Source organism: Lissotriton vulgaris, chromosome 4_1 (genome assembly GCF_964263255.1).
Source record: "Lissotriton vulgaris chromosome 4_1, aLisVul1.2, whole genome shotgun sequence".
Taxonomy (NCBI): domain Eukaryota; kingdom Metazoa; phylum Chordata; class Amphibia; order Caudata; family Salamandridae; genus Lissotriton; species Lissotriton vulgaris.
Genome location: NC_141691.1, coordinates 1,802,126,269 through 1,802,146,079, shown reverse-complemented (window position 1 = coordinate 1,802,146,079; position 19,811 = coordinate 1,802,126,269). Strand labels below are relative to the sequence as shown.

Below are 19,811 nucleotides of genomic sequence, written 5' to 3'. Positions count from 1 at the left end.
TCTATATTAACACTGCCGGCAGAACTGAATACACAGCCAAGCCCCTAAGGTTACAAAGCTGAGTACTGATCAAAACTTTACAGAATAAATAAATATCAATTTAAGTAAAGCATCTAATTAAAATATATTTTGATCAACACAAATACATCTCCTATAAGCTGATTTTATGTGAATAGACACAGCAGCCATAAATCTTTTCAAAGATTTTGTCTGCATTATTGTTCATTTGAGGAGGGTGTTTTGCCTAGAAGTGTCTTCTAATCACTTTTCAGCGCAAGACAATCATATGGCTTACCCTCCTTAAGAGTTACTATAAGCTTATAGCCCGCTGCCATGAGCTATACTGGTTGTTAAAGGCCTTGATCCTCAGTTAGGCGAGGGCCTATAAAGAGGGAGAGGGTCTTTAACAACTTGTATAGCCCAAGGCAGAAGGACTATGAGGTAATAGAACGTTCCATTCACTATGGATAGAATGTTGGAAATTAAAAAGGGAGACAAATAAAAGACAAACATTGGAATGCTGGGATGGAACACTTATGCCAGTGATTATAAGCCCAGAGCTACTCCATTATCTTCAATGAAGCTCTCAACATTTCAATGTTCTCATAATTAATAGAATAAACATTCAGTTCTTCACTATTTGTTTGAGTTGTTTAATCAATTATTTGAACATCGGAATGTTGAGAGGTTCATTGGAAACAATGTAGTGCTCTGTCCTTCTAATAGCCGGCAGAAGCCCGGAGCATCAACATTCAATGTTTAACAAAGATCTCACGGAGCCCGAGGGGATTTCAATTCCCTCGGGCTCCATGATTCTTTTGTTTTACAAATTAGAACATTCTGCCCTCTTGGGGCAGAACGTTCTAAAGCCATAGAGCAATCCGTAGCTGGCTCTACCGGCCATTAAAGGCCCGCTGCCTTGTTAAAGGCCCTCGCCTTCGGCTTGGGCTTTTAATGCTGGAGCATGCTTTTAATGACCGGTAGAGACCACTACTTCGGACTCTAAGGCTATAATATATACCCTTAGGTGTAAAATTTTTCGAATACAGTGCCTGCACTAGACATACAAGGATATTGAAAATCACAGATTAATATAATGAATAAGGATGAAAGTATCCGACTAACAGTTCAACGTTTACCATCTCTTACATGTTTTCACTAAAGTTCTTATTTATTTTTCTATCTTTAAGTATATGTGAGAGGTCCCCCAAAACCAAGAACCCCCAAATATTTAATGTAGTAATTTCTGGTGCCAGAGATGATGTACCCCGGGATTAGTAGAACCCAAGTTGGTCCCCCAACCTCTGATATAGCTGAATGATGCAGTTCCTCAGTGATCTCGGGTAAACATGCTAAAAAATGTTTTTAATGACCTGGAATGTTTGTTAACTGTAACTAACATGAGTTTGTAATAATGATAACACACATCAGAAAGTGTGGAAACAAGTGACTGATCACAATGTCATTCGGAGCGCCTGTAAACCGTAAACATACTTAAAAAAAATAGTGAAAGTGAGATGGAAGATGGTACACACCGTTCCCAATATTTTTGCACTTGCTCCTTAAATTCCAAGATTCATCTGCAGACAACACACAGGATTTTGTACTAGGGTAGGTACTTAGAGATGTGCTTGAAGGCGAAATATAAACACTACAGCCCACAATGCATTTTGGGAATAAGGGAAGGTCCTGTTCCATCTGAGCGGTGCCTTGAGGTACAGGATTTCTTTGGCAGGGCTAGCCTTACAGAACGATTGTGTTCACAGGCAGACCCCCCTGAAAGGACACCAGTTCGAGTTTGTGTAACACATAAACTCGTGAATGTTCTCCCCTTATGTTTGGGGACTTAATCTCCACTGAATGATCGGAAGACCCGGAGGAGTACGGATCTGCTAGACCTACTCCATTCGGGAGACCCTGGGACCGAATTACGGCATGGGTAACGAGTGGATTTGATCGCGACAGTCCTGAGGAAGACCGAAGTGACCTTTTGAGGCACAATTGAAGCGGTCGAAACATGTTGACTTCAGCAGGGGTAGGAGGGTAGTCTTGACTGATTGTGTTGTACGTCTCATAGTGTGGAATGTATTATTTTTTTCCCCCTCCCTAATGCTCCGCCCAGGATGTGGCTACACCAGGGCGTTTGTAGCAGGCCCTATGATGAAGCATGTCACATATCTTGGTATGTGAGTGAGGGCAGTTTTTCCAAATTGGAGAATTTTCCTTTGTTGTAGTTGTGTACTCTATATCCCCCTTGTGTGTGATCATAAGGTCCTGTTCTAGCCAACATTCTCACTTAGGGAGGAATATCTGACAACGTTGACTTATTGGATTTGTGAAAATTTGTGATGCCCTTGAACAGTTTGGCCACGGGATGTTGCCAAACTGCTACATTAAGGTTACTTTAATACAGGAAGATAAGCCTTAGGAACTCTATGGTCCTGATGAATGTAGCCCAATGTATTTGCAGAAACAAGTTAACTGTGGATAGGTGGGTTAATAGTTTCTCTTAATTTCTAAGTATATTTAATTTTAACTTTACCTTAGAGAATAACAATGAACTCTATAGCTTACATATTGGTAACTTTATAAATTCCGAGTCATCCAGTGTAGCAGCTTTTTAAATATCCGTCAAGTGCCTCATTTATTGTAGTCCACTGAACAAAAATGACTCACAACTTGCCCAGCTAGCAGCACACCTGAGAATAAAGCACGTCATCTCTGTGGGTGAGTGCCTTTGGTCCTATGAAAGAAGAATTCTTGTAATATCCAATCACTTGTCCTACTATACATGTAAAAAGTTATTTTCTTTGTGCCTTCCAAAACTCTAAACCTGCTGATATATGATTTGCATGCTAGTCAGAACCAGAAGAAGAAAGGAGCCCTGGTTGGTACTTTTGTGGGCCCTTTGTGCCGTGCAACCACACTCCAATTCCCCATGGTATTGATATGCCAGTCTGCCCCTTTTGAGTTGCAAGTTCTGTCTCCACTATATAAGGATTCAAAGAACAGATTTCACTATTTGAGTTTCTAGGTATCGGTTAAGCCTAAATCTGAATGTGGAAATAAGGCTTGTTTCCCCATTTAATAACTATTTCACTAGAAACACTCAGACAGTCACTTGTATCCCGCTACAAGCTTATTTTCATTCCTCACAGATTACAACAATTACATGGCATAGTTATTGTAATTTTACTAGCAACACAACCAAGTGGAGAACCTGAAACCCTAAATGGCAGCACTGTTCAGGGGGAGGATTGCCTTCCTCCATACCCTTAAATTATTATCAACAGCAGAGTTTCATATCAGTTAGTGTTTGCAAACAGTATATATATAGTGTAATGGAGTCTCCTAGTGTTGCTAATGTATTTCTTGTATGATGTCACTTTGCTTTGTTGTAAGGGCCAGATGTAGGTAACTAAATACCGGTAGGTAACTAAATACCGGTCGGTAACGGCCGAAAATCGGTGATTTTCCCATTACCGACCGGTATTTAGCCCATTCTGATGTAGGAGGCTGGTTTTAAGGATTCGGTAATTTTCCGATTCCTTATTTTAAGGATTCGGTAAAATACCAATTCCTTATTTTAAGGAATTGGTAAATTACCGAATCCTTAAAACCTATGTAGGTAGCACTCAAGTGAGTGCATATTTGCTTTACGGATTAGTTATTTTCCACCAACTACAAGTTGGTGGTAAATACCGAATACCTTTAAAAAAGCAATAATTTGCTTTTTTGAAGGTGCCATGTGGCAGACATACATGCCCTTAGGCACCCTGCCACCCTTAAATATGCTCCCACTATTACCGATTCGGTAAATACCGAATCGGTAATAGTGAATGGCTTCCCATTCATTCCTATGGGCCTCCAGGCCCATAGGAATGAATGGGAAGGTATTTCTTATTACCGAATCGGTATTACCGAATCGGTAATAAGAAATATTACCGAATCCGTAAATTTTACTGATTTAGGGCCAGATGTAGGTAGGCATTTACCGGTCGGTAACGGCCGAATTCGGCCGTTACCGACCGGTAAATGCAATTTGAGATGTAGGGCCCTGTATTTTACAGAATCGGTAAATTTACCGATCGGTAAATTTACCGATTCTGTAAAATACCGAATCGGTATTTTTACCGATTCGGTAAAATTGATATGTAAGTGGGACTCTTCTGAGTCCCACAACCCTTACCGAATCGGTATTTTACCATCAAATATATTTGATGGTAAAATACCGATTCCGGTGTGCATGCACATGTGTGCATGCACACCTGTGCCATATGACAGGCAGACCTGCCCTTAGGGCAGGTATGCCTGCCACATGGCCCCCCGAACCTTTTTTGGGGGTGCTAGAGGGTGTCAAAGTGACACCCCCTGCACCCTTGTCAAAATCGGTATTTACCAATTCGGTAAATACCGACCGGTAATGCCCCATTCATTCCTATGGGCTTCAAAGCCCATAGGAATGAATGGAGCATTACCGGTCGGTATTTACCGAATCGGTAAATACAGATAATTACCGATTCGGTAAATGGAACATCTGGATGTTCCTACATACCCCCCCTTCTTATTTACCGATTCTTAATTACCGAATCGGTAAAATTCGGTAATTAAGGATCGGTAAATAAGTTCTACCTACATCTGGCCCTTATTACCTACATCATATTTACCGATTCCTAAATACCGAATTGGTAAAATTCGGTATTTAGGAATCGGTAAAATGAGATTACCTACATCTAGCCCTAAATCTTTACTTCAATGTTGATAATTGCGTTATCCTATAACTAGTCTCTAACTAGACACTACTCCTTTGAGCTAGGCCTTGGTTGCTCAGCCAAGTATTTCCTGAGTCAAAGATGATAGGAGGCCAGCTTTACATTGCAAACAAAGTACATAGGGGCAGATTTACAAGCCCCTTGCGCCGCTTTTACGCCGCCGTTGCGTCACTTTTGTGACGCAGCGGCGGCGCAAAAGATGCACCATGGTGCGGGGTATTTACAACGTGACGCATCTCCCAGATGCGTCACGTTGTAAAGCCCTGCGCCAGAAGAGGCGTACCATCGCAGGAACGCCTCCTAAAAGTGGCTGAGTGAAATCTACAAGATTTCACTCAGTCACTTTTGGGCCCATGCTGCATCAAAACCCTGCACCTGCTTGAAGCAGGCGTAAGGATTGACGCAGCATTGTACACATAGGGCCTCCTTGATCATTGCTGGAGCTGCGTCGCACTTGCGACGCAACTCCAGCAATGCGCCGCTTTTACGGCACAGATGCGTGACGTATCTGTGCCGTTTTTGCCCCATGGTGCGCCGCATTGTAAATGCGGCGCATCATGGGTGGGGGAGCTGCGGCAAACAATTACTGGCGCATCCTTGCCGATATGCAGGGATGCGCCAGTAATTGTAAATCTGCCCCCTAGTGTCCTGGGTTACAGGGAATACTTGGAATCTCGTTTAAATATTGATAGATTTTCCCTTTAACTGTAATGATTGGGTATCTTGTCTGACAAAATACACTTGTAGGAAGTTTAGTACTATGCACCATCTGTTGGCCTACTGCTATGATTTCACATGAAATTCGTGAACATCCTGTTGGTTAACCAACTGGATTATTAATCAGATAAAATGGCGGTACTTGTTGTAACTCACCCTCTCCTGAGATGGTGATCCGGACAGCTCCATTCCTGCCCCCATAATTGGGTTGGACTTGTGTGAATCTGGCACTCTGCCCAGCTGTAAAGGGAAAACATTGGTATATGTGGTTTTCGGAAGTAACATCATGCCAAGGAAATAGGATAATTGCACTAAACATGTAAATAACATCTACAGCTAGAAATAATATCTGAGAACTAGAAAGAAAAACAATGCATGGGTCTGTCTATTGTAATGAAGCCTTACAGTGACGTTTTTCCTGCATCAATACTTTTGGTCAATTTTGATTCCAAAATATAATAGCATTTGCCTTATATAATACGGGCCCAAAAGAGAAAGGTTCACGATGCAAGGCTGTGGATGTTTATAGCGACCAGATCTTTATTTTGCATTGCAATGGATGTACCATTGGGTTGTCGCACACGATGACCATGCTGGAGCATTGCCAACCCCTTCCATATTAATATTAATGAGACAGTAGTCTTTTCTATATCTCAACACATCTACAAATGCAGGGTGGAGGCCTGCATGGGACAGCAAGCCTCATCCTGGTATTCATATCCATAGAACACAAGAGACAGGGGCTCATTCAAACATAGGGTTTATATTCAATGGTTGGCATAGAGGGAGCCTTCAGTGGTCCCCTGAATCCTTATCTGCTCCCCTCAATTGAGAGAGTCCACATTCACAAGGGGCAGTCAGCCACTGAGAGACAGCTTCTACTTTTAAATGGATACACTCCCATCAAAGGAGGTAGTATCTGATTTCAGAGGGATTTCAGATGTCATAACTTCTGAAGCGTTTTAAACACATTAATATCTTATGATCAAAAGAAACCATTACTTACCCGTAACAACGTTTCTCAGTGATTTTGTTGTTTCTTTGATGATATACCACAGCCAATTACCATGTATTGTTCCACCTTTCAAAACACCCCCTGGGCATACTCCACACAGGGTTACAAATTTAGATGATATTCTTATAAATGAAACACGACCAAGACGACAAAACTTCAAAAGGTTGAACCGAAGTTATGCAATTTTTAATATAAACCAAAAACAGTGCTTAGAAGTCAATGGGGCTAAAAGGTTAATTTAGGTCACGCTGGACCGGAGTAAATCCAAAGTTCAGGCCGACCACGATGAAGCACGGGTCAGATACAGTTCCAAACAGGTCCAACTGACGTTTTACCATCTCAAGCTGAGGCAAGAGCCCCCTTCAGAGACAATGTTGTGGCAGCTCGTGCTGAACCTTTGATCGAGTAGTGCAGTACTAGAACGACCTGAGCAAAACCGTCCATGTGGTTAATCTCTGCTGCGCATGACATAGAGCATGTGCCTAGACCCTGAGCCCAAACCACTGTGTGGCCATGCACATTGGGGATTGGACAAAAGGACCAACTGTTAAAAATAGGGTTTCTGTTTGTCACAGTATGTACCCTGTACAAACAGGAACCTCCACTCTAGTCAGGGTAAGCAAGATACACTTAAAGAGAACCTGTGCTCACCCTCTGGTAGCTTGGCAGAGAGCAGTCAGACTTATCTAAAGAGGCACTGTGTCAATCAATAATTCTGCATTTGTGTAATTCAGCACTGATACCTAAGGTTATCTGGGCACTGAGGGTGCCATGTCTCAATTGAAAAGCGAAGTCTTGAGTTACTTTTTGAAGTCTACAAGGGAAGGTGCTGTTCAGAGGTGGAAGGGCAAGTTGTTCTGGGTCTTGGTGACAACTTAGGAAAAGGAGCAGCCCCCACTATGGCTGTGTAAGATGCGGGACTGTGTGCAAAATCGAGTGACGTGGAGCGCAGAAGTCTTTCAGGTAGATGAAAGTTCAGTCCGTGGTTGATGTAGGATGGTCTTGGTCATGCAGAGATTTGAAATCATGAGTGAGGATTGCCATCTCTCTGGATGGGGAGCCAGTGGAGGTTTCTAAGGTGTAGTGTAATGTGGATCCATTTGGGGAAGTCCAGGATGAGTCTGACTTCAGTGTTCTGTATGGTCTGGAGTCTTATGAGGAGCTGGGAGTAGATTCCTATGTAGAAAGCACTGCTGTAGTCAAGGCGGCTTGTGACAAGGGCCTATGTGACGGTCTTTCTGGTGGTGATTGGGGTCCTTCTGGAGATTCCGCTAAGTATGCAGTGGGTGTGGAAGCAGGAGGAGGCGACTGTGTTGATTTGTCATTTCATGGTCAGTTGGCGGTCAATGATTATGCTGAGGTTGGGGGCATGGTCCATCTGTGCGGGTGTCGGTCCAAGTTCTGCCTGTCACCAACTGTGGCCCCATTTGGAGGTGTTCTTACTGAAGATCAGTAGTTCTGTTATGGCAGAATTGAGTTTGAGACAGTTGTCTCTCATCCATTTGGCAACGTTGGTCATGGCGTAAGGTCAATGTGAAAGGAATTTGTGCAACACACACACAGTAACACAATGAACACACCACAAAAATACTCCACACAGGGTTAAAAAAAATGATTACATATATAGAGAGAGATTACGTTTTTATGACTAAAACAAGACTATAATGACAAAAATCCAATAAGTAGAATCAAACTTTTGTATTTTAAAAATATTTTTGAAGTATAAACCAAAAACAGTGCTTAAAAGTCAATATCGCTTAACGGTTACTTGAGGTTGTGTTAGACCGTGGTAAATCCAAAGTTCAGGGAGAAGACGATGAAGTGCGGGCTGGATACAGTTCCAATCACATCCTGCTGAAGATTTATCCTTCTCAAGCTGAGTCAAGAGCCCCGGTCGCAGGGGAGATGGCCATCGGGGGCAAGTAGAGCATCACTAGCAATGATCCTGTGGGTGCAAAGAGTCAGCAGGGCATCGCAGACAGCAGACGGGGCCTGGCAGTTGTGTTTGGCGATGCTTGCTGTGCGAGGAGATGATGTTGTGGTGGCTCACGCTGATCTTTCGAGTGAGCGGCGCAGTCTCGAACAAAACGGGCCATTTTGCTGTCGCAAAAGGTCTAAAAGCTGAATTTCAGGGGCCTAAAATCCACTGCAGGGATGTCTCTTGGGGATCAGGAGCGAGTTGAAGACAGGCCCAGGAGCTGTATGTGATTAGTTGGAAGTCTTTTGTGTCCCTGAGATGTTAGAAGAACAAGAAACAAGCCAGCAAGCCCTTGGAGATCTCTCTGGGGGAAGGTAGGGTCCAGCTCTCCTTACAACAGAGTAAGGGAGCACCAGGCAGCAGGACAAAAACATAAACGCAGTCCTTTCAGACAAGCAGTCCAGTTGAGTACTTTAAGCAGCACAGCAGTCCTTTTTACAGAGGTTCAGTTCAAGATCCAGAAGTGTCTGATTTGAGGGGGTCAGAGACCCAATTCTTACACCTAATAGTACCTTTGATGTAGGGGGTGACTTCGAAGCATCTCTCTGCACAAGGATCCCTTTCAACCCAGTCCTGTCTGCCAGGCTAACCCTAGGGAGTAAATCAGTTCTTTGTGTGTGGACAGGACACTACCTAATGAAGTGTAAGTATCACCCCCCCTCTCCTCCCTGCCAAGTAAGACCCATCAGAACACATATGAATACAGATGAGTGCTCAGAATGCAGATGATCCTCATCTTCCTGTGTTTGTGGCTGTCTAGAGGGAATGCACAATGTGGATCTTCCACCCAGCCCACATGTGTATCGAAGTCAGGCTGTCAGGCACATTGAGCAGTAAGTGCAGAGAAATGTTCACTTTCTAAAAGTGGCTTTTCTAAGACAGTAATGTCAAATCCAACTTCACCTCTAAGGAGGAATTATCATTACCATTCCAAAGGTATGAAACATGAAAAAGCTTGTCCTCTCTGATCAAAATTACATCTTAAAAGTGTATTAAGGAATTATCAATGCTGACCTATGAGGGGGGTAGGCCTCACACTACTGAAAAATAAAATAGTCTGTTTGTCACTACTTGGACATGCAAAAAACATAAAGCTACATGGCTTACCTTTAACTTCCACAGCACCCTGCCATTAGGGTTATTTAGGGCCTACCTTAGGGGTGACATATGTGATAAAAGGGGAGTTTGAGGGCTGGCAAGAATTTTAAATGCCTCTTCCTCAGAGGTCAGATCCTCCCCATCAGGGTCTCCAGAGTTATCTGAACTGGTTCACCAGACACATTGCCCTTTGCTTTGCCGTTGTGTGCTTGGCCCATTGTTGCTGGGTCCAAGTGTCCAGCATTTCCCTTCTGGATAATCTGTGACCTGGTCACAGCACAATAACCACTCAGCATCCTTACATGGACCATTGTCTCTACCTCTGACCAGTCAGGCGCTTCAAGATCATTTCCCAGTAGACACTCCACCCGGAGTGCAGGAAACAGAACTACCTACTTAGTGCCTGTAACACCTGCTCATTTCAAAAACACCAATGCCATGGAGTTTGGCTCTGCTTTCTGTATAGGTTACCTGGCGAAACACATTAGGTATGATCTGCCCTGGAGAAACCAGATTCTCTATGACCATAGTCACAGTGGCTTCTGTATCTCTCAGAGCCTCAACCTCAGTTCCATATATCTTAGGCATCTGCCGGGACCTCTCCATGCTGGAAAGCAAGGCAGCCAGGGTTGCAATATCCACCCCACCCAAGGACACTAAGGTTGCCTCTGTCAAACCCTTCCCCATTTCTGGGACAATCTCCACCACCACACCTATACTAGCAATCCCCTGGGACTGTCCACCGGTGTGGGGGCTTCTTTGTGCAGACTCTCCTCTCTCGTGCCCAGGTTGATTACAGTGAAAGCACATCCCCACCTTCGAGGGATCAAAGAACCTACTAGGTTTTCCAGGAACCCCCCTCCCCTTGAAGTTGGTTTGGCTCAGCCACCCCCCACCCCACCCCCCACCTTGCACAGTTTTTGTGTGGGTCTTGTGAACACTGTTTCTATTTGTGACCTTCTTTCCCCTGGGCTTTCACCTGGGAATGGAGGAAAGGGTGTCCTCCCTTCTTCTGATTATCCCCTAGGGCTGATTGGCAACCCTGGTTCTCAACCACTCATCAGCTAGCTCCCCCAGCCACATGGGTTTAGCCAGCGTAGAGTTCACTATGTACTGGTGCAACTTCTTTTGTGCACAGTGACTTAGAATGTTATCTTTGAGAAATATATTGTACAACCCCTCACAAGTAGTTTATTGGGTACCATTTATCCAGACCTCTAGTGCCTTTCCTGAGATGTCCACAAAGTCCACCCATGATTGTGTGTTTATATTCTGGGTGTCCCTGAACTTTACCCTGTGTTGTTCTGGTGTCAGACCAAACTTTTGACTAAACATTTTCTCATGTGTGGTATGACCTTGCCTCATCCCCCTGTTGGGTCAGGAGCCTATCCCTCCCAGCTACAAAGATCAGGTCCCACAAGATTGAACCCTAATATGTGAAAGTGACTCCTCTCATCTCAAGGGCCCTTTCAAATGCACTCAGCCATTTGCCAATGGCATACCTCTCAATGTACATTTAAACTGTTCACATGGGAAGCCTGGGGGCAGACCCTCCACCCTTGGACATCTCAATATCTTCTTCTCCAGTGTTGCTGCCACCATTTTGTCTTGTGTTCTGGTCCTCCCATTGCTCCATAGCTAGGTGCAACTTTCTCTCTTCTAGAGCTAGCAGTCTCTCTACAAGGGACAGCTGTGGTTCTTGTGTGTAGGGACTACTCCTCGCTCCCCTAGCTGAAACACAGAGCCTAGTACTGGAAGCAATGAAGGAGCTATCATCTATCTCGTCGTTTTGGAGGTCGTTGGAGGGGTCACCCTCCACTTCATTCTTTGGAGCTGTCTGTGCCCAGGCCTTAAGAGATCTAATCAACTCTGCCTTCCTAATTTTATTGTGAGCAAGTATCCACCTAGAGATACACTGAACCCTAGTCTCAGCCGCTGTGAGTTTGATCAGGTTAGCCAGATCTAGCTCCATGGTATCCCTAGTTTTGTGTCATAACAAAATAAATTCATAAATAGAACAAATTTAGAAAAATCAAAAATATGGATTTAGAACCAGTTTAGTCCAAATGTAAAAAATTCAAAAATCTAAAGTTTTGTTCTAATCAATTTGAAGGAGTTTTAGATATCTTAAGTTACTGCATGGTGTAATTTAACCACAAGTATGTATCCTCACTGCTGAACACCAAGTGGCACATTAGAATGGCGGGCGGACTTTGTCCGCCTGGCATCCCGGCGCAAAAAGGGACCACCCGCCATAAGGGCGGGGGTCCCGTTGGGCCATTAGGATGCGCCCACCGCAGTGGCGGGCGCATCCCGCATTTTTAACATTGCGACGGGCCGTGCTGGAAGCTCTATTAAATGGCTAGTACTACAAGAATTAAAATAATAAGTTAGAACGTAAATGGCCTGAGAGATAGGAGGAAATTATCTAGAGTGGCCGAATTTCTGTATAACTCCAAGGCCCATTTATGTCTCCTGGAAGAACGCCACCTAGAGGATCAAGAGTGTAGGACGAGGTTTAGTAAGTTTAGATGGATCCAGGAATGCCTGTACTCAGAACAAAGTGGTAGTTCTCTGGTGTAGCAATTATTAATAGAGGCAATAGTGGGATAAAGGTTGAAAAGTGTGAAACAGACCAATCCGGAAGGTGGCTGGTGGCCATCCTCAAGATACATGGCACGCCCCTGGTATGTGCGGTGTATTATGGGCCGAACCACGATAATCCAGGGGCTATGATTAAGCTAAAGACGAGTTTATTGGCCACCTCTGCTCCTGTTGTTTTGGGGGGAGACTTTAATCTTGTTTTCAATGAGTTTCTGGATCGCACTCCTAAAGCCAAATACACTGTTCCTCGCAGATCATATTCTGAGCTGAAAACTCTTATGAAGGAATTTAGTCTTATAGACGTATGGAGAGTGAAAAATTGTTCCAAAAAAGATTTCTCCTTTTATAGTAAAAAATATAGACACCACTCCAGAATAGATTATTTTTTGTTAGATAAGATTATTTTTTCAGATGTGGACTCAATCTCCTATGTTCCTGCTATTCTCCCTGACCATTCAGCTGTGGCTTTGGTAGTGAATCTAAAGTAAAGAAAACGCCAGTTGAGGTGGACCCTAGATCTATCTCTACTATCAAAAGAGGCTGTAAAAGCTGAAGTAATATCCCGAGCACAACAATACTTTAGCCACAATCTTGGGACTACAAATGATCAGATAGCATGGGAGGCCTTTCAGGCTTTTTTAAGGTGTCTTTACCTCACTAATGACCAGACAAAATAAATCCAAGAGAAAGGCGGAGGATGATGGGTTCTGTAAGATTAAAAGTAAAGAACAGGAGCTGCAGTGGGCCTCGGCTAATGCTCAGAACCAAGTTCCAGGTCTACAAACTGAGCTTGAGGGCCTTCGGGCAGAATTCCAGGCAAATCTGGATAAGATTTTAAAGGACAGGTGGGACGTCAGTAAACTCCAAAACTTTGCATATGGGGAAAGATATGGGTCCCTCCTAGCTTGGAAGGCTAGGGCGGATAGACCAAGGAACCAGATAAATAGTCTATCTCAAAAAAACACAGGAAACATCTTACATGATGATGATGAGATCCGGGAGGAAGCTAGACTATTTATGCAGGACTTATATAAGGAAGACCTACATATTAGTGTCCAGGGAGTAAAGGATTCGCTAAATCAGATAGACCTTCCTCAGTTGTCCCAAGCAGATCAAGCTTTTTTAGATTCTAGTATCACAGAGGGCGAGGTAGAGACTCAGCTCATGAAAATGGCCCGAGGTAAGGCTCCCGGTCCTGATGGCCTCCCCACAGAGGTATACCTTGTTCTAACTGATATAATTGTGCCCGTCCTAAAAAATCTTTTCAATAAAATATATATGCTTGGAGAGCCCATACCAAGTTCTTGGTCAGAAGCAACTGTTACCCTCATTCTAAAAGCCAATAAAGATCCACTAAAAACTGAGTCTTATGGACCCATTTCTCTTTTAAACATAGACTATAAAATCTTTGCTGGGGTATTGGCAACTAGGACTGCTAAAACTATAAAAACTGTAATACATCAAGACCAAAGGAGCTTCATTCCCGGAAGACAGCTGAACGAATTCACTTTTCAAGCCATTGGCGCCATCGATGTGGCGGTAGATAAACAACTCCCGCTAACTTTGGTTGCCATCGACGCCGCCAAGGCTTTTGATCAGGTGAGGTGGTCATATCTCTGGGAAGCGTTAAATGGTTTTGGTTTCCCTAGCAATTTTATCTCCAGCATTAGATCTCTTTATTCTGCCCCCCGAGCTAAAATTTTGGTGAATGGTGTTCTTTCCGACTGGGTTAATATCTCTTGAGGCACCAGGCAGGGGCGTCCCCTATCACCCCTTCTGTTTAATTTGTTTATAGAAGCTTTTGTTTGTCGGCTTAGGACTGACCCGTTAATTATACCTTTTAAAATCTCGGACCTGGCCCTAAAATTTGCCCTTTACGCAGACAACCTGCTTATGTTTACAACCAATCCAGCAGTGTCTATACCTAGATTGGTAGAGCAGGCTGGGGTATTTGGGGAAATCTCGGGGTACAGAATAAATAGGGACAAAACAAAGATCATGGAGTGGAATTAGGCCAATGGGACACAAGGGGCCAAATCTCGTATCTGGGCATTCAATTAGCTCAGAAAATTGAGGATATCCCTAAGATCAATTGGAGCAAGGTCTCCAAAGAGGTTTGCAGTCTCCTTCTTCGGTGGTCAAGTCTACTGCTGAATATATTCGGTAGAGTAAATCTAATAAAAATGATTATTTTGCCCAAGTTAACTTTTTTATTCAACTGTATTCCATTATCTTTTTGTGTTGCGGATATCTCAAAATTGCAGGGGAAAATCGGCTCCTTTATCTGGAACACCAAATCCCCCAGAATTGCCTGGAAAAAGCTCAGGAGGAACTTACAAAGGGGAGGTCTAGCCCTACCTAATTTACTTAACTATTGACACGCGTTCCATTTTAAGAAGTTCAGAATATTGGCTAATAAACACGTCCCGTCCTCCTTGGGCTTACTGTTTCAGGCCCTACTCCACGAAATCCCTCAAGGACAGGAGATCTTTCTTGTTAAATTTGGGGACCCTAAGTTTTACAAGAACGTCAGGCTGAAGGTACTGGGGCTGCATTAAAAAGTTGGATCTATGTCAGGAAGAGTCTAAAAATACTGTACTACACTTCCCAGGCTCCCATCTGGGACTCTCCAGGTACTCCTGCTTGTCTTAGGGATCATCTCTCTCAGCCTCTTAAAACCGCAGGCATTCAGCTTTGTGGTGATCTTCAGAAGGATTCGCAGGTGATGAGCTGGGAATCTCTTTCCAACATTACAGGTGGCACGCTTACCAGATTTAAATATTACCAACTGTCTGGGTGGTGGGCAACCCAGTCCTGGGATTATGAAGACTTGAGTGTCAATTTTAACTTGGTTTCTAGAAAGGGAGGCTGGAAGCGAGATATTTCTTTCTGGTATTGGGCCTTGTTGGAAGATGAAAGTCTGGTGGCATCTGAAATTCAGCGTCTTTGGGGAAATAGCCTTGGCCTCGATACGCATAACCTAGATGACCTCTGGAGGGACTCTTTCACCTTGCTGCAGACTGGATCACTGACAAAATAAAGATTACAAAAATATAGAATACTAAAAATATCGAAGTAAAAATATAGAAAACAAAAATATCGAGGTCCTATCTACAAACAGGTAAGTACAAAAATATCGAATCAAAAATATAGAAAAAAATATATAGTTAGTCAGAATATCGATTTTTTTAAAATATCTTAAAAGTAATTTAAATTAATGAAATAATAACTATAATTAACTAAAACACTTAAAAATACTTAAATAACTTTAAAAGTATTACATAATTAATTTAAGTTAAAAAAATAAACACACAATTAATTTTTTTAACATATATCTATATACATATATATATTAACATAATATTATTAATAATATACAATATTTTTACTGTAGGATAGCGGGAGGGTAAAATTTACTATTACCACTCCAGCAACTGCAACAGTAGGGTAAACGTTGGATAGCGTAGGGGTAAAAATTACTATTCCCACTCCAGTGAGTGCAACAGTATGGAAAGAGATGGATAGTGTAGGGGTAAAAATTACTATTCCCACTCCAGTGAGTGCAACAGTAGGGAAAGCGTTGGATAGCGTAGGGGTACAAATTACTATTCCCACTCCAGTGAGTGCAACAGTAGGGAAAGCGTTGGATAGCATGGGGGTAAAAATTACTATTCCCACTCCAGAGAGTGCAACAGTAGGGAATGCGTTGGATAGCGTAGGGGTAAAAATTACTATTCCTGCTCCAGACAGTGAACAGTAGGGAAAGCATTGGATAGCGTAGGGGTAGAAATTACTATTCCCACTCTAGAGAGTGCAACAGTAGGGAATGTGATGGATAGCGTAGGGGTAAAAATTAGTATTCCCGCTCCAGACAGTGAACAGTAGGGAAAGCGTTGGATAGCGTAGTGGTAAAAATTACTATTCCCACTCCAGAGAGTGCAACAGTAGGGAAAGCGTTGGATAGCGTAGGGGTAAAAATTACTATTCCCACTCCAGAGGGTGCAATAGTAGGGAAAGCGTTGGATAGCGTAAAGGTAGAAATTACTATTCTCACTCCAGAGAGTACAACAGTAGGGAAAGCTTTGGATAACAGGAGGGTAAAATCTACTATTCCCACTCCAGAGAATGCAACAGTAGGGAAAGCGTTGGATAGCGTAGGGGTAAAAATTACTATTCACACTCCAGAGAGTGCAACAGTAGGGAAAGCGTTGGATAGCGTAGGGGTAAAAATTACTATTCCCACTCCAGAGGGTGCAACAGTAGGGATAGCGTTGGATAGCGTAGTGGTAATAATTACAATTCCCACTCCAGAGAGTGCAACAGTAGGGAAAGCGTTGGATAGCATAGGGGTAAAAATTACTATTCCCACTCCACTGAGTGCAACAGTAGGGAAAGCGTTGGATAGCGTAGGGGTAAAAATTACTATTTCCACTCCAGAGAGTGCAACAGTAGGGAAAGCGTTGGCTAGCGTAGGGGTACAAATTACTATTCCCACTCCAGAGAGTGCAACAGTAGGGAAAGCGTTGGCTAGCATAGGGGTAAAAATAGGGGTAAAAATTACTATTCCCACTCCAGTGAGTGCAACAGTAGGGAAAGTAAATACTTCATATATTAATAAAAATAAATTAAATATTAATACCAATAAAAAATTAATTAAAAGTAATTACCAATTTAATATAATATAATAAATAATCAATTAAAAATACAGATAAAAATTAAATATTATAATTCATTAACTATTAATACAAATTAATTACCAAATAACAATTAATTAATTAGCAATTAAAAATTAATTAACAATTATTTCAAAATAAATACCAATAAATAAATTAAAATATTTAATTAATTACAATTAAATTACTTCCCACCCTATTCCCCTATAAACCCACAACCCGCTATGGAAAATAAATTAATACAAATAATATAATTATCAATTAATCAATGAAGTAAAATTAATTGCCAATTAAAATTTAATTAATTACCAACTAAAATTCATTAACAATTAATTCAAAATAAATACCACTAAATAAATGTAAATATTTAATTAATTATAATTAAATTACTTCCCACCCTATTCCCCTACCCGCTACAGAATTAAATTACGCAAAATTAAATAACATAAAATTCATTACTTAATATAAATTATTAAATAAATATACACTTTTCACACATATACTAACATACAAAACACTTTAAAAAATTTGATATTATAAAAAATTCTATATATTTAATACCTATATTATACACTTCGATATTTTGACTTTCTATATTTATGAAAATCGATATTAAATTACTTACCTTAAATTCGATATTTTTGTTGACTATATTCTGTCCATTCGTTATTTTGTCCATTCTATATTTTCACTTCGATATTAGTGCTATTCTATATTTTTGATTTGATATTTTTTCTGTATACCCTGCAGACTGTCGTAAAATCAGCCGCCCTCAAGAGAAATCATCTCTATACGGTCTACAGGGTTTATTGGATCCCAGGGAAACTAGCCAAGGCGTTAAGGTCAGTATATCATTGCCCTAGATGCAAGTACTTGGCGGCCGATGACCTCCATATGTTTGTAGACTGTCCAAAGATTATCAGCTATGGGCTTGAGGTAAAAAGGTTTGTTGAAGAGTTTCTTCAACAACAGGTGGAGATTAACCCCAGGACAATCTTTTTCGGCCTAACTACAGACTACCGCTTGAAAGATCCAGCATCCAAATTTATTTTTCATGTGGTCATTTTAGCTAGAAGAGAGATTTGCAGAACATGGAAATCTCCAAACCCCCCGACCTTTGCAGAGTGCCTGTCACATATAATATTCAGTAGTGAATCAGACATTGCATGTGACACTACAAGTCTGGATAAGATATGGTTGGCCCTGGCGGCCTGGCGCAATAAGTAAAGTGGTCCTGTGATTTTACCTGGGTACTGTTGGTTCTTTTTCTCCTAAGTAACATATGGCTTGGGAGCTATGGTGAAAAGGAGTGGACTAAGGAAACAGTTTCGACTTGAGGGAACCTCATCTCATTATCATTACTGGCCTAACACATGGTCTGGAACGAGTAAGCCAGATGAGAAGAGCGGAGGAAGCCCTTCACGAATGCCCAATACGGTGTATGAGGACTATAAAAAAAGAAAATTACAAAAAAACAACAACAAAAACATAGGCCTTTAGCAAGCTGACAGAGTTTTCCTCGGAAATTTAAAAAAACATTAAAACATAGAAATGTGGTCACATTTTCTTAATCAAAAGGGTGTATGACATTATCTCATGAGGTCACTTCCTTCCTCTCTTCATTACATCATGAGGTGAAATACCTCCACAACAGGCTCCTCTCACTTTTTCTAAAAAATAAATACATAAATACATCTCCTCAGCTTCTCACTAGGAGGGAGCAATAAATACCATGTCTTCTAGCTACCAAGCCAACCCTTTCTGTCAGAGAGCATGGTTAAAGCAGGAGGGAGATTGGGGTATTTAAGGAATGGGCAGAGCAATGTGGTCACATGAGTAATGAGAATGATCAATAAGTATTCTGTTCATTGTCTCCTCTGGCCATTTTCTTGTCCCTTTCTTTATATCATGACGGTGTGCCAAGCCAGTGCCTCCAAACGGGCATAAAACATTGTAAGAAACATCATGGGAACCAAAATCCTGCTGTACATACAAAATGTAAAGAAATAAAAATAAAATAGCTTCAGGCATTGATTTAAGCCAAATCCTTAAAGACAAAGTCCAATTCCCTGTTACCACCCGTCTGTAAATGCTACTGGAAAATAAAGAAGGAAGTTACTCCCCAGTATGTATGTTTGCATGTAGCTCTTCTTGTATAATCTTAGCTGGGAAGCAACGGAGTTCATACCTGCTGGTGTAAGGATGGCGGTCAGAAGGGCCCAGAGGAGGCAGCCGTACAAACTGTGTAAGATGACCATGGTGGGACCCATCTCATCTGGGGTCCGAAGGCAGGCTGCAGCCAGCACCTACGAGAGAAAGTAAAAAGATATGTCAATAAATAGGGGTAATAACTCCAACCAAACCTATCTGCACAAGAGAAGGAAACAGGGAACTTGATAGGAAAACAAATACAGATGCGAATATGAGAGTAAGTGGCAAAAACTATTAAAGTAAATATGAGAGAGGAGAGAAACCTTCACATAAACACAACAAAGGATAAAGGAGGAGAAAGATGTGTCATTCCTGAGATAAACAGAGCAAACATAGAATAGAGAGACATTTATAGAGGTAAGCTCAGTTCCAAAGGGAGGCCAGGCCCACCAAAGAATCCCCCGGGCCCTCCCAAAGCAATTCAGGAGAAATATCCTTTTGTTTGTTTTAATGTTTTACGTGTGCCTGCAATTTGTCCTCTTTGCATATCCCCTCACTTCCATAAGAGCTGAAGTGAAAGCACTTTGTTGCTGCAACAAATCAAGCTTTCTCTATCTGCTCACAAGGATGGAGAACTCTCAGTGTGAGCGAGGGGCAGCTACTTCTATATCAGACTTTAATCTTTACACTACCGATAGATAAGGGTGACCTTTTTCAGAGATTAATAGAGACACGTTTTTCTCTTTATGGGATTCTGGAAGAAATGAATGAAAGCAAATTTATAACGCGCAAACTAAGCCCAA

At 41.9% G+C, this 19,811-nt stretch overlaps 1 protein-coding gene across 1 annotated transcript in view; it reads right to left on the bottom strand.

The window, feature by feature from the left end:
- LOC147724580 (fibrocystin-L-like) overlaps positions 1–19,811 on the bottom strand; it is a 1,106,658-nt gene that overhangs the window by 1,056,213 nt on the left and 30,634 nt on the right. Inside the window, exons 2-3 of the mRNA XM_086966124.1 lie at positions 19,046–19,163; positions 5,646–5,729 (exon numbers count right to left, since the gene is read on the bottom strand). Of these exons, the coding sequence (XP_086822250.1) occupies positions 5,646–5,729; positions 19,046–19,127 (166 nt within the window). The 5' untranslated portion in view covers positions 19,128–19,163. The remainder of the gene's footprint in view (positions 1–5,645; positions 5,730–19,045; positions 19,164–19,811) is intronic.